General features: G+C 38.6%; 1 protein-coding gene across 2 annotated transcripts in view; it reads left to right on the top strand.

Annotated features, from left to right (window-relative positions):
- The window catches only part of cntn4 (contactin 4), a 149,360-nt gene that overhangs the window by 13,240 nt on the left and 122,042 nt on the right, over positions 1 to 14,078 (top strand). For both annotated transcript variants that reach the window (XM_029431452.1, XM_029431451.1), the window contains exon 2: positions 8,519 to 8,655. In XM_029431452.1, the coding sequence (XP_029287312.1) occupies positions 8,601 to 8,655 (55 nt within the window). In that variant the 5' untranslated portion in view covers positions 8,519 to 8,600. The remainder of the gene's footprint in view (positions 1 to 8,518; positions 8,656 to 14,078) is intronic.

Here is a 14,078-nt window from a genome sequence, read left to right as displayed (position 1 = left end):
TGTTCCTTATGTATTCAAATCCGATCATTCAACTTTAGGTCAAAATACATATGTTTCAGCATCAAAATGCTAATCTCACAAGCCTTTCTGGAAATGTTTTCCCACGTGACCTGACATATGTTTCTGTATGATGACATCGCACAATAACACAAACAAGCTAATTGATCAAGGCAGCACTACACCAGCAACTCCTGTGTTCTGCGAGGTAAAATCAGCGTTTTTGTCAATGGAGTCTGGTGGCTTTGAAGTGAACATAGATAACAGCTTTAATTCCCCGTTGGCAAGGGCCGTCTGACAGCAATGTGAAACAGTAATATTTTAAATATAGCATTTTTAGCGCAAAATTAGATAACTTTATATCTATGGAAAATATTGTTGCGTAGCAAGAATATGGCTTTTTATCAAATTTTCCGTATCTGCTCTTTTGATATGATATTACAGCCCAAATATTATCAGGATTATTAAATATTGAAGGCTGTGATATGTGTAACCTAAATATTTAAATAATTACCTATAGTAAGTTTTTTTATGCGATAGTTTTAAGTAGAAAATCTTCAAATCCCTGCCTAACTCTTGTCTGCTTCTACACTGTAGACAGTTCACTGATTACTTTATACAACTCCACTTCAAACAATCTGAACTGTCACTTTCAATTATTTCCGAACATTGACTCAGCTAATGCTAGAACTCACAATATTCACAGCCTCATTGATAAACTCACCTTGGTAACCTACGTCACTGCTTTTTTGCGAACGGCTGAAGAAACATTTGAAAAAGAACGCAGTTGGGTTTGACCATACTTGTCAACCCTCCCGTTTTTCCCGTAATTATCCCGTATTTTTAACCTTTAAAAAAAATTAATTACATTACTAATTACATTTTTTTAACTTTAGCTGAAAAATGTTATCCGCCAGTAAACACACAGAAGAAGAAAACAGGAACAATAACACAGAAGAAGAAGACGAAAACATATGGATGAGAGTCACAGTGAACGGGAGATAGATGGAGACGCAGTTGTATCTGTCAAAAAAGTTAAAACTTTATGCAAGTACCAAATGAGAGGAGACCTTCCCTTATTTAATAAAAAGCAGAGTCGGGCAAACTCGTGCTTTTTGTAAAGTGTGCCATTCAGATTTTAGCATCGCACACGGCGGAATAAGCGATGTTCGCCAGCATGAAACATCGTCCAAGCACAAGGCACAAAACATACACTGTCAATGACTTCATGTGTGACAAGAACTGTTTCAGAGGCAAACCAAGTGACCAAAGCCGAGTTAAAGATGTCGATGCTTTACGCCAAAAATAATGTAGCCTTCAGCTTCTGTGATGATTTCAGTCACAGTGTAGCGGACATGTTTCCCGACTCTGCCATCAGATGGAAGTCCTCGTTGGGGAAAACAAAAGCCACACACCTCATCAATCATCAAATAAATTGATGATAATAACTAATAAATAAAATACATACTTAAACATAAACATGTATTTCCTGAATGTATAGGCCTATACCTGTCCCTTATGTGTTTACATTTACATTATATGGGTAGGGGCTGGGAGGCTGAGAGCTGTTAAAATATGGGCGGAGTCCGCTAAAAAATGTCCCTTATTTTGAAATTCCAATGCTGACAGGTATGGGTTTGACCTTTTATTGTGTGTCATTTATGTCAAGGGGCACAATATGAAAGTGAAGCACAACCGCATTTTGAAAGATTCCATAGTTTATGTACATTTAAATCAACAAACTGTAAGACTCTATGTAATCTTCAAGGTAAGATTGCTTCACTGACCCTACACAGAAAAGCGCTCATCACATGTTGTATAGAGACCATAGAAAGGATAACACTGAGCTTTGACCTTATACTTTAGGTAAAGATTTTCCTTTATAGTAACAATGAGCGCAGGTCCTTGTACAACTTTTCTCATGTTATGCTTCCCTTAGAGATACTGTAATCTATATAAACAAGGTTTCCGGGCTCCGCTTTGGTATCTCAGCCATCACTGCATGTAGCTCAGTGTCTACAAAAGATTTGAGCTGCGACAACTACAGTGCTTCTAATTAAATGTGCTCAGGTTTGGTGATCAAAGCTGAGATAGGACGGAGCTGCTGACTTACGTGTTCGGGAAAGGGAAAAGATATGTGGTGCTGAAATGATTATTTTGTTAGTTGATTAAGAAAATAATATTTATAGCTGATCAATTATTTATTTAAGTAACAATATAACAAATCTCCTAATTAAGTCTTTCAAACCAGTGTAAAATAAATACTTTGATGTTCATTAAGGATCGTTAACATATTAGCAGATTACAGATTTCGAGATTATTCTCCTCTCTGTGTGTCAAATGTCCACGGTCTTCTTAAATACAGCAACATTTGTTGACAGGTATATGTTTTGTAATTCAAATTCCTTTGTCATGATCTTGCACAGTGGGACATTGCTGCAGGTACTTGTGCTCTCAGAACAGGCCACAACAGCTGTGAGCATGAATTCAAAAGCTTCCCTACTCTGTTAGCGTGTGCTCACCGGTTTGACTTGAAATAACTTTCCAACTATGCGGCTGTGGTGTCATCCAACATAAAGCACTCGGTACATTAGAGTCATTAGGTGGCTGTATCCTCTACAGATGTTAGAAACCGACTGGATACAGCTCTATTAAAACTGAACCGTTCTCTTTTTGGCTCTCCGCCCTGATATCATTGAACATAGGACGATGGATCTCTTAGGACCAGTGCAGTACATTAACCAAACGTGTTATCTCTCCCTAAGCTAATTTAATTCAAGGTGCAGTTCTCCACCTCCTGCTCAAAGACATCAGTTTCCTCTTGGAACAAGCTTTTGCAATAGATCGATTCTGAACTATTCTCTGCATCACAGAATTGTTGGCGGCAAGCAGTGCATAGATCTTAAGGGAGAAAAAAACAGCTGATTTATATCTAAATGAGTAGTTTTTATGGCTATGGCTAAGCCTTGGCCTGAGGTATTAAGCTTTTAAGCTGTCCGTCCGTCTGTATGTACGTTTATATGTACATCTGTATGTCCGTCCGGCTGTCCCATTCTCCTGATATCTCAGGAACTCGCAGATTTGCCACACACGTGCACTTGAACACATGGATGAAACAATTAGAATTTGGTCAAGGTCACCGTGACCTCACATAACACATTTTTTGGCCAAAACTCTAAAATTCTACTCAAAATTATGAACATTAACACAAATGCCTTGTAGGATAAAATAAAGAAGTCAGGACATTTTGGACTTACATTTACATTTATACTGCAACTTGACTGGTTGGTGGAGTATTTAGTATTAATGGGTATAAAATAAAATGGTACTTTGCTCGAAACTTAGCAGGTAGTTTCTAATAATGGATAAACTTCTACATGTTCTACACATTTCTATTCTGGCTCTCAGTAGATTTTTTTTAAGAATAACCTTGCAACTACTGTGCAAAAAACAAAAAGGTTATTATTATTGTCTTCATTTTGCACATGGAAAATTCAATTAAGCTGTTTACCGTACGATGGGTGAAAATCTATCAATATTTCAATTTTCTGGTAAGACATTGATTATCTCTGGCCCTTACACCCTAAAGCAGGGGTCGGGAACCTTCGGCCTCCGGGCCATATATGGCCCGCGAGACCATTTGATCCGGCCCTCTAGGTAATTCGTAAAACGCACGCAAATAAAATCCCCTAGCAAAAAAAACTAGACGCCAATATTTTAAATGGGGGACTGACTGTTTTTCCTGGCCAAGGTCAGGGTCCTTGAACACAACACGAGCAGAATGTGTCATCACGTGGTCACGTCATGTCAAAAAACTTAAACGAGACTGTCATTGACATCAGTGAACGCAGCGTGGCGAGTGTAAAACAGAGAAAGCTGGATGTGGAATGTCGCACTTTCCAGGAGAAATAATCTCGAGCGTCAGTACTGCACGAAACATGCCGAACTGCACGAGCTGAAAGGACGAGTGCGTTTGGATAAAGTTAACGCTCTTCGGCGGAGTTTGGCCCAACAAGCAGCTCTCTGCAGAGCGGAACATACAAACATGGAAAGATAGAGAGGTAGACCACCACACCAAGAAAAGACTATTCCACCACTGCTGTGCAATTATCACTGCCATTTACAATACTCACTTTTTATAATTTGTGCAATTATCACTGCCATTTACAATACTCACTTTATTTTCTATCAACCACTTGGTACTTATATTATTTTTTATTCTATTTAATTATTGTTTACTGCCTTTTTACTTCATATGTTCTTTTGCTGTGGCCCTCGAAGGATGTTGTAAAAAAAAAAAATGGCCCTTGGTAGGAAAAAGGTTCCCCACCCCTGACCTAAAGCATAATCATTCTCCTTTGCCAAATGCATTTGCAGTGTATATTATCTATGACATCTGATACTCAAAGTATTCGATTGTTAGCAATTGCAAATAAGGGAATTATTGCAAGGAATCAGGGAATATCAGCATTACAAAAAGTGAAGATCTGTGAATTATAATAACTTTTTAACCAATAACATTGGTTGATTCCAAATGTAGAAGTAATAGTGGTAGCGGTAGTAGCAGCATCAGCATTGGTGGTATCACAGTTGTAGTAGTGTTGGTAGTATTAGTAGTAGTACTGTTTGCCTTGTTATTACTACAGTGGCAGTAGGGTGGAAGTCATTCATCCTTTCGTCCTATTTACAATGTGTCTAAGCATTGCAGTCTTTGCACAGAACTATACTTTATTTGAGGGTCAAAGTGTCACTACAATTACAGACTGTCAACCTTGCTTTTATTTACCCTTTGTCATCTTTGCTTTTGCTTGTTGAGTGCCTTGAAAAGTGTCCTTGGAATTGAGTTTGTAATAGGAATGTGTCATAATGTACGTCATAGTACCATTACAAGCACTCGTAAGCCTTGTTAATGTAGACAGTACCTTCGTTAATAAGGCACAGGAGAATACGCTCTGTGTAGCCAGGACATATTTCAACTTCCATTTTCCTGGCATCAAGTAACTAAATAGATTACCGCAGCAATAGGCAAGAGCAAGTTTGTGAGTCTCTCTGTTGCGTGTTATCTTTAGCTGCCCGGGTGCTTTATCAGGTAGAGCTGAGAGCAGGGAGGTGAGACTGTAAAAACACAAACAAACTAAACTAGTTGTAGTAGAAAAGTATTTTTCCAACTGTCACTCCAGTTCTAAAAGTGTGATCTGTCCCCTTTAGCAGGAGCAACCACCCTGAAGAGGCTCCGACATGTCACACAGTTAAAGATCAATGCGTCAACTGCGTTAAGTGGCAGTTTTGTCCAACAAGTACTCACACCTGAAAGACACAATAGGTGTCTGCGCCTTCCAAAACAACCAATATGAACATTATAAAAAAGATATTGATGTACGGTTATCCTTTAAGTGGACATATGATGAAAAACTAATTTTTTCACTGCTTGTGCACATAGATTGGGAAATTATTCCCAGCGTATGCATTTTATTTTGGTAGGGCGTGTGCTGAGCGATACATCAGATCATTGTGTGGTGTATTGTGCTTGGATGGCAGCACACTTTTACATGTGTAATGCTCTTTAAAGGGACATTATTGCAGGAAATGTTGTCTTTTTGTTAAATAGCTTAAATAGCAAAGGGAATACATTCCCATGGCCTTTCTGTCTTTTATTGTGTAAATATTATCAATTAACCCCATCATGCCAAATGGTTAGTTCCATCTTTCTATGTTAGGAACATGAATACAGAGTGAGGAAAAATAAATTATGTGGGGTTACATTGTGTGCCTCGGAGTGCTCCCGAAAAATAACTCTGCTGTTGTGCCTGTCACGGCCCTGTGCATCATACTAAATATTTTGTACTAATTTCATCCATCAAATTAACGCTAATTTGACATGTTAAACGGAAACCATCACGGCAGACAAAACAGGCATTAGTGTAATAGGCACAGGGCTTGGTGCTTTCATAAGACACACTTTAATATGTATAAAAGTGCTCGCTGAGAGTGAGGCACAGCCTTGCACCATTGATGTACCCAAGACAGACTCTGACAACCCTGTATGTGATCTCTGCAGATAAAAGGCCTCTGTAGGTGGAGACAGCAGACAGAGCTGGAAGGTAGAGAATATCAGATTAATGAGAATATTGCCTACTCAAACACTTTCAGGTGCCTTTTTGTATGTGTTTTTCACTGCTTTTGTTCCACTCTTTCTTTCTTGCTATTTTTTGAAAAGTCTTTGCACTGTCTTTGCTGAATCACAGCATGTGTGCGACATCGCACTTCTTCTGTGCTTCTCTGTAATAGCAAAATGATACAAATAGTTGTAATTTGTGAGAGGTTTGTGTCGAACATGCCTAAACTCTAAATATATTTTCACCCAGGAGACGTTAGATTAAAGCCACATGTTTCCTGGAGGAGCTCTGCGAAAGGTAGATTTCACTTCTTAACTGGTTGTATTGCTTTAATTCTTACATCAGTGCAGCTTTTCCAGAGGCAGCCTCTGACATTTCCTCCAACTTTGTCTGCATTCTTCCCTCAGAGTTGCTGGAAAACTGGATAAATCCTCTTTTCACTCTGCCCTATTTACATCCTGCTTTACTTGACGATCCTTTTAACTAAATACCTATTAAATTGGTTCCAAATTTTCAATTTTAATGTTCAACCTGGAATGGAAGAATTACACGTACCTTGTGTACTGTTTGACTACCAGTGGAGCTGTAGAGCAGCGTTTTGAAGAACGAGTCCCAACAGTGCATCTTTGTGAGGATGTATATGCACGCTATGAGCACGCAGGAGCAGAATACACATTTTCTACTTTCTAGATGGCATTTCATGGGTCAAAGGTACATGAAGCAACACACCAACGCAGCCCCTTGCACTATTTTTACGCAGAGCTGTTGAGTGATAGCCATGTGCAGTAGCCTCCTAGTTTAGCGGCATACCATTTAACCTCAATGTGCATGGTTCAATACCAGCCAGGGGCCTTTGTTGCATGCCATACCCCCCTTATCACATATGTTTCCCAACGCCAAAGAGATTATCTTTAAAAAAGCTATAATGATGTCGTTGAGGATAAAGGTCCATACCTTAACATGCTCACATGAACTTCTATATCTTACCTCACAATGTGATGATTAGTCAGTATTTAAAGTATTCCACATGACTGTACATCCAAAGCTGCAGTGCAAACAGGAACTAGTGGTACTGCCAGCAGACAATGCAGCATGTCTTTCCATTGCCAACTGTGGAGTCACTTTATTGCTGATCATATCTACCCTTTAATTCACATTACTTTAGAAAGTTGTATGTTTTATATTTATTGGATATGACAAGAATTCTCAGAAATGTTATATCCTGAATCCACATATACAACCAAGAGTCCAACGTCAAAGAATTAATTTCATCTAACTGATGTTTTTATTTACACACATGTTAAACCGTTATTCCTTGTTTTATAGTTATATCTGTTTCATTAAAGTTTAAAAAACATTCCATGGTGCAAATTTCCCAAAATCGTACAACTTTAGTCATGTAGCCGTCATCTAACATATCAATTCTATGTCAACATAACACTGTTAAAACAAAACATTATTATAATGTGTTGGATGATGGCGAAATATATTCACCGCAAAAATATACTTTTTAATTTGACATAATCGGTACAAGTTATGTCAGTGCAAAGTGCTAACTTATTATGTATGAATGTTTGTCCTAGATGTGTACATGTACAATACCACCAGCCCCCTAACTCGTCCTGAAAATAACAACATAAGACATTCTGTTATTAAGGTATATACACAAATGTTTAGGGAGAAATCTCCAAAAACATGTGCAACTGAGGCTGATTTTATTAGAGCAGACAACAAAAACATTGTGCTTTGAATCCTAATTAGTTTTTTAGTCCGCAACAAAACACTTCCATAACGTTTGAATTATAAAGCACTGACTGTCTTTTAACGGAACACATTCTTTCTTCACCTCAGCCTCACTCATACCTTCAGCTTCCTTCGTGTCATCGTGGTGTGAGACGCTGAAAGCTGCTTCCTCCCTGATACTCACTCCTGGGAGATAATGTCTTGTGTTGAGGGAAAAGCTCACAACTGTTGTAAATATTCTTCTAGATGTTTCAGCGTCTTTTGGCTTTGCACTTTTATGAGCATGAAAGCTACGAGGCTTCAAGCAAGAACAATGCTCTGAGAAATTTAAAGGAGTGGCTTTCATACGGACTTAAAAGTAGCGGTCCCTCGAGATCCTGCAGATGAAGATGATTACATATGAGATATTTTGTTAATTGCACCGTGGATATGATAATTAAAAATGAAATTAAAAGACTTTATTTAGAAGATTTTGAAGATGGTGGTCGAGTACAGTCACAGTAAAGTTTAGTGTACGAGCTCTAAATGCAGTTCATATGAAACACTGTCGCTGTGCTCTCTGCTGTACATTCCCGCTGTCTTTTTGTGTCCCGCCTTGTGAAATGAGCAGGAAATGCAAAGCCTTGTCACCTTACTCCTCTCATGTGTTTCTTTTTATACAGATTGGGAAACCAGAAAGCTGCAAATCGGATTCCATGCGTTTGTGATTGGATGTGAGACTACTTTGACCCTACACAATTGAAGATGATGTTGCTATGGAAACTGCTGCTGCTGCAGTCACTTATGGGGTGCCTTGCAGGTAAAGTGTCTTATTAAGAACTTTTGATGCATGCCAAAGCTGCCTTTGTGAAATCCTTATTCATATGTATTTGGGGCAGGTGACGATATGAAAGCCGTAGTTTAGAAAGCAGCAACCTCAAGTTGATAAGCCATAAGCAACCATATTTTTTCCCACTGATGTAAAATAATAAGAATCTAGAATCCATTCAACAAGGATGTTTTTGTTAAAGTCAGCCATTGTCTGCTAAAGACTTCCAAACACAAGCAATATTGCATTTTGGCTTTGCCTTAATGTTGTATTTGGCACTCGGAAAAGGTCGACGGTATCATCCTGAATGTGAAATGAAGGAAGTCACAGTGAGATGGAAAATATTGAGTTCCACTTTGATCACACATACGGACTTGGTTTTATCAGGAGTGGGAACATACAGTAATGCTGTGATGAACTTCCGCCGTGAACCTCACTAGCAGATAAGATATTACTCAAAGCTTTTTAAAACATCCAATAAGGGACATCAGATGGAAAATGTACCGTACCGATGTTGTTATATTAGTGATAGAATAGATCTTAATAACATTACCTATGAATATTTAACATTGCGACTCTTTTTGTGATTATTCAATCAATTGAATAAATCAATGCGTTGCCATTAAAGGCTGCATAATAAGTTTATTAAAGGTCGTGTCGTGGAGCAGTGTTTTTATGAAGGGCTCCTCTGAATGTAGAGGTAATGCATTCACATTGTCTTTCGTTGTACAATTAGATAGAAATGTGGCACTGCACATGTTTGTCAATGGCTTCAGTAACAATGTATTTTTTAAATGAAGTGTGTGATATGTTTCGGAAGGCCCTTTATAAACTCATTTAAATTCCTCTCATGTCAGGTATAGCAGAGTTACCTGGGTTCGTTTTAGAGCGTGACTGACCCTAACTAGGCCTGTTCAAATTGGTCCAACATTTTATATTCAGTAAATCACCATTCAATCAGTGATTCAATAAAGCAATATTTTAACAAATATATAAAATCAACAAAATATATTAAAAATATTGCAAATATTGAAGCTACAGTAATATTTTTTTTAAATAAATACTGTAAAAGAAGATTAAATTGAGGTTAATTTCTCACAATGATATACATTATAAAATAGGCAATGAGTTAACCAGAAATCATCCATTTCAATCATTCATTTACCATGCAGTAAAGTTGAATTATAGCTTCATTATACCATGGTGCCTGCTTCAGCCACAGGCTCTCTGGCATTGATCACATTTTGATGGAGGACTTTAATTTGTCTCCTTTACAAATAGGAGGGGTCAGCAGAGAGCATCAGTTGAATCACTCAGGCGGTTTAATCAACAGGTATTATACGAATCAAGACGAAGAAAAGGCTCTATTGATGAGGTCTGAGTTCTGGTCAAACCCTCCTTCTCATTACTCAACACACATTAGGCCTGTTAGAACCCTTTGCCCTCTTGTGCGCATTAGATTATCAGATTTGTTTTAGGGAACCTTGAGCTATATTGCATTGGCCTCGTGGTTTCGTCTGTGCATGCTGCCTTTCATCCAGCTCGAGCAATCATGATCATGAGCAGACTGGGGGATAATTGCCCAGTGTGTTTTAGGTGTAGCTCAATTCCTCTTGGAGTTTATACCTCAATGGAGGTTTCTGGAGTAATGCATCAAGGGTGCAGACATGATGTGACACAGGTCAACGGTTTAGTGATGCGTATGGATTGTGGACGTTCTTGGTTGACATTCAAAGTAAAGTAGCGTACTTTCAAGAATCTAATTTTACGGGTTGTCCATCTGTTCTCAGGAAGGCAAAGTTCTTCAAATTCGGCACAAAAATTGACTTGGACTGAAGGATGAACACATTAGAATTTGGTGGTTAAAGGTCACTGTGTTTGTGGCCATAACTCAATAATACATATGCTAATTATGACAAATTAACACAAATGTCTAATTGGACATGTGAACTGAAAATCGACTGGTTAGCTAACCGCTGAACCTCTAACCTTTGAACAAACAGGTGGTTCTTTGAGATGTACAGTATCTACCTGCAAGAAATCCACTCACCATTGTCATGTAACGGATCAAAAGACTCTGACCGCGCTGTGTGTCGAATCCAACGTGTGTCGTTTTACCAACAACATGGTGTACTGCTGAAAATCTGACCTTTCTTATGGTCAGAAAGAACGTTGGTATTGGAAGATTTCATAACTCCGAATTACGTTCAATTAAAAATAAAGAAAAGATTGGGTGAACACAAATCAAAAAATTCCGTCCTTATCTACACACATGCGGTGATTTACATGACATACTGTTGAGTAAGGTTGTGTTCAAAGGGTGGGTTTTTAGTTATGTGCATTAATACAAATGTCCATGGGACTTCGAATGAGGTTTTCTCACTTCTGTAACAGAACCCAGCAGCTCCTGTTTCACTTAGCCTCTCCATCATGTGGTTAAAGTTGGGGTAAGATTGCGGTTATGATAAATTATGGTTAAGATATGTTCAGGGTTAGACTCCAAGACTGCACACCGCTGTTGTCTTGGCATTCCTACATTCATCGAGATTCTGCACCATCCTATTTCACAGATAAGATGTCTGGAAACTCTTTAGAAAAGCAGCAGTTTTCTCACATTACAGCTTCTGTACCATAACTACTACTTATGTCTACTTGTGCCCGTGGGTGTTACGGGCAGGAGTTAATGCTACATTGGTGTGTGTGTTACATAAAGGGCAATACTTCTGGTGTTGACACTAAACATTGGCACTAAATGCCAATTGTGTGTTGCAGATTGATCCAATATGTAAACCTAAAGTGGCAATGCTTTAACTTATCATTATGAAGTATATGTTGAAATACTCACAGCCTCTCACTGCCAACCGGAGAGCATTTCACAAATAGGCAGCTCAACAAAATAGCTGACAGTAGATATCCTCAGGTAGCGGAACAGCCGGAGTAATGTTAGCAGGTTCAAAAGAGCCCTGTTGATGGAGGCAAAGAAGGCGAAGAGGGAGAGTGATAAAACATGTTCTTTCTACTAAGCTAACTAGATCAGTAAGTAATAAAACCGGCCTACTTATGAATACCACCTGGTGTTTCACTCAGCCTTTATCATAACACTGAGATGTGATGCGTTGTTGGTAGCTCTGAGGAAAACAAAAGGACACCAACAATAAACGCTATGGGAGAAATGTTATCCATTTCTGCTTTAATTTATACATATACGTATAGCGGGCTGGTATTACAGATCCAGCCTCACAGTTACGTGACAGTTACATTTCTTACATGGGAGAGAATCAAAACCCATTGGCTGCCTTTTGAAACATGCTCTCAACAAGTGTGTGCGTGTATATATATATATATATATATATATATATATATATATATATATATATATATATATATACATATATATATATATATATATATATATACACATAGCATATATATACATATATACACATAGCATATATATCCAGGTTTATTGTCTTGATATGAATATTTGTCTTCTCTTTCATTCTGAGAGCTTTAATGGAAGAGCAAGAGCAGCTTTACATCATGGGAAAAGCGGGTTAATGAGGACACAGTTCCTACATTTTTAACTACAGCGTGAGAGCAGTGTGTGCAGGCAGACCCGCTGAGAACGTCCATGAAGCACAGCCGTGAAAGGGTCGCCCTCAGACTGAAATTGGTTTATCCTCCTTTCAAAAATCACTAGGCATGAACATGTGCTTTAAACAATCTTCCAGGGATGCGCATACTCAGACCTCCATAACACTAATGTGTTTTCAGAGGAGCTGGAAATGTACATCTTGGAGCATTGTTAGATCTTTAAGCTTGAGAACAGGATTATTGTACTAACCCTCTCGCTTATCAGTTTTGGAACAAAACTCACTTTACATTGGATGATATGGCCTGGTTTTGGATTAGAGAGGTGGCTGAAAATTGACTACTGTAAACAGGAATGATGCACAATATGCAGGCCTAAAAAGCTTGGCATTAATATGCTGCAGAGTGCAAGAGTGGATTTGCAAAGAGAGTGAAGCTCATACAATATGGGCTTAGGGAAAGGAATTGTACAGATGTTTATTGCAGCTTTAGTTACACTCCTCAGCCTGGGGAGTTATAAGTTGATTTGTTTTTCATGCACAAATGAATAAAAAAGCTTGATAATGACATATGTGCCAATTGAATCTAAAAATCCAATTACATTTTTGAATTAGTCACCTGCTTGTTCACCAGCTGAACTGTAACAACAGACACCAATGTGTAACACAGTGATGAAGGAGGGGGTTTTCATTTTAACTGACAACTCATATAATGGCATTTTCCCTGTGAATTTTAAGTGGCATTCTGGTACTTGTGAAACTGGGTGTTAAGCTCAGACCTTTTTGTCATGATAAGATCGTTCACCTCTGAAGCAGTGATTTGGGAAACACGGACAAGACGTTCACTGACAGGGTGAGGAGTGAGAACCTTGCCAGCTTTCCAAAAGAGTTCAAATCATCTCAAACTCTTCTCTTTGTGTCCAACTGCAAGTAAACACAGAATCGGAATTCCCTGTAGCTTTTCTACCAAACTGCGAAGCACACTTACTCGCAGCCTCACTTTGCAGGCTGACTTGGCTTTCAAGCACACACACGCAGGTTTGTTGATACACTGTGAGCGTGGGGCTGAAGATCACTATCAATTTTTATTTGTGCGCATCCAAGAGAAGTACTAGCAAATGCAAGAAGATGTTTTCTGTGTGTAAAAAAAAAACATCTTGCTCTATGTAAAAAGTACATCGTGCAGCTTTCATTGACTACCACTGCAGGATAAGGAGACACTTTCTTGAGAGATTGAGTCCATAAACTCACGAGGAAATTGTTCAGCAAGGTCATAAATCAAGTGAGAAGTATGCACAATGCACTTCAGCATTGGCTTCACTTTTCAGACCCGGAGGTTGCCACTTGCCGGCCTACTCTTGATGGTGTTGCACTTAAATATGTCCCGACGGCTTTGCTGACCCGCGTTGTCCAGAAAAGCAACATAATGAATGTTATATACATATATAATCTGAACTCAACTGTAACTCAATTACATATTTTTCTCTGCGACTGCTCCGGATTACAATAACTTTTATTTTGTAATTAAATGACGTTACGCCCATGTAACAAGTTATTACACATGTAATAGCACATGTGTTACCTCTCCAGCATTAGTGGTAGACCACATGACTCACCTTTCACATCAAAGTGGTCCCTGGAGACTCTCCCTCTGGAGTTCTTTCTAACTGAAGTTTGATAAAGGCGACTAATGATGGTGTTAGTACATTTTTATACATATTTAATAGCAGTTCACAGCAAGTTATTAAGTGACCACACCATGACCTTTTATTTACAAGCCTCCTTGACATATTCCACCACTCCTCTGCGTCCCCACCAGCTCTG

The sequence above is a fragment of the Cottoperca gobio genome, chromosome 5 (genome assembly GCF_900634415.1).
Source record: "Cottoperca gobio chromosome 5, fCotGob3.1, whole genome shotgun sequence".
NCBI classification, from domain to species: domain Eukaryota; kingdom Metazoa; phylum Chordata; class Actinopteri; order Perciformes; family Bovichtidae; genus Cottoperca; species Cottoperca gobio.
The sequence above is the reverse complement of the archived record's forward strand: the minus strand, read 5'-3'. Positions and strand labels throughout refer to the sequence as shown.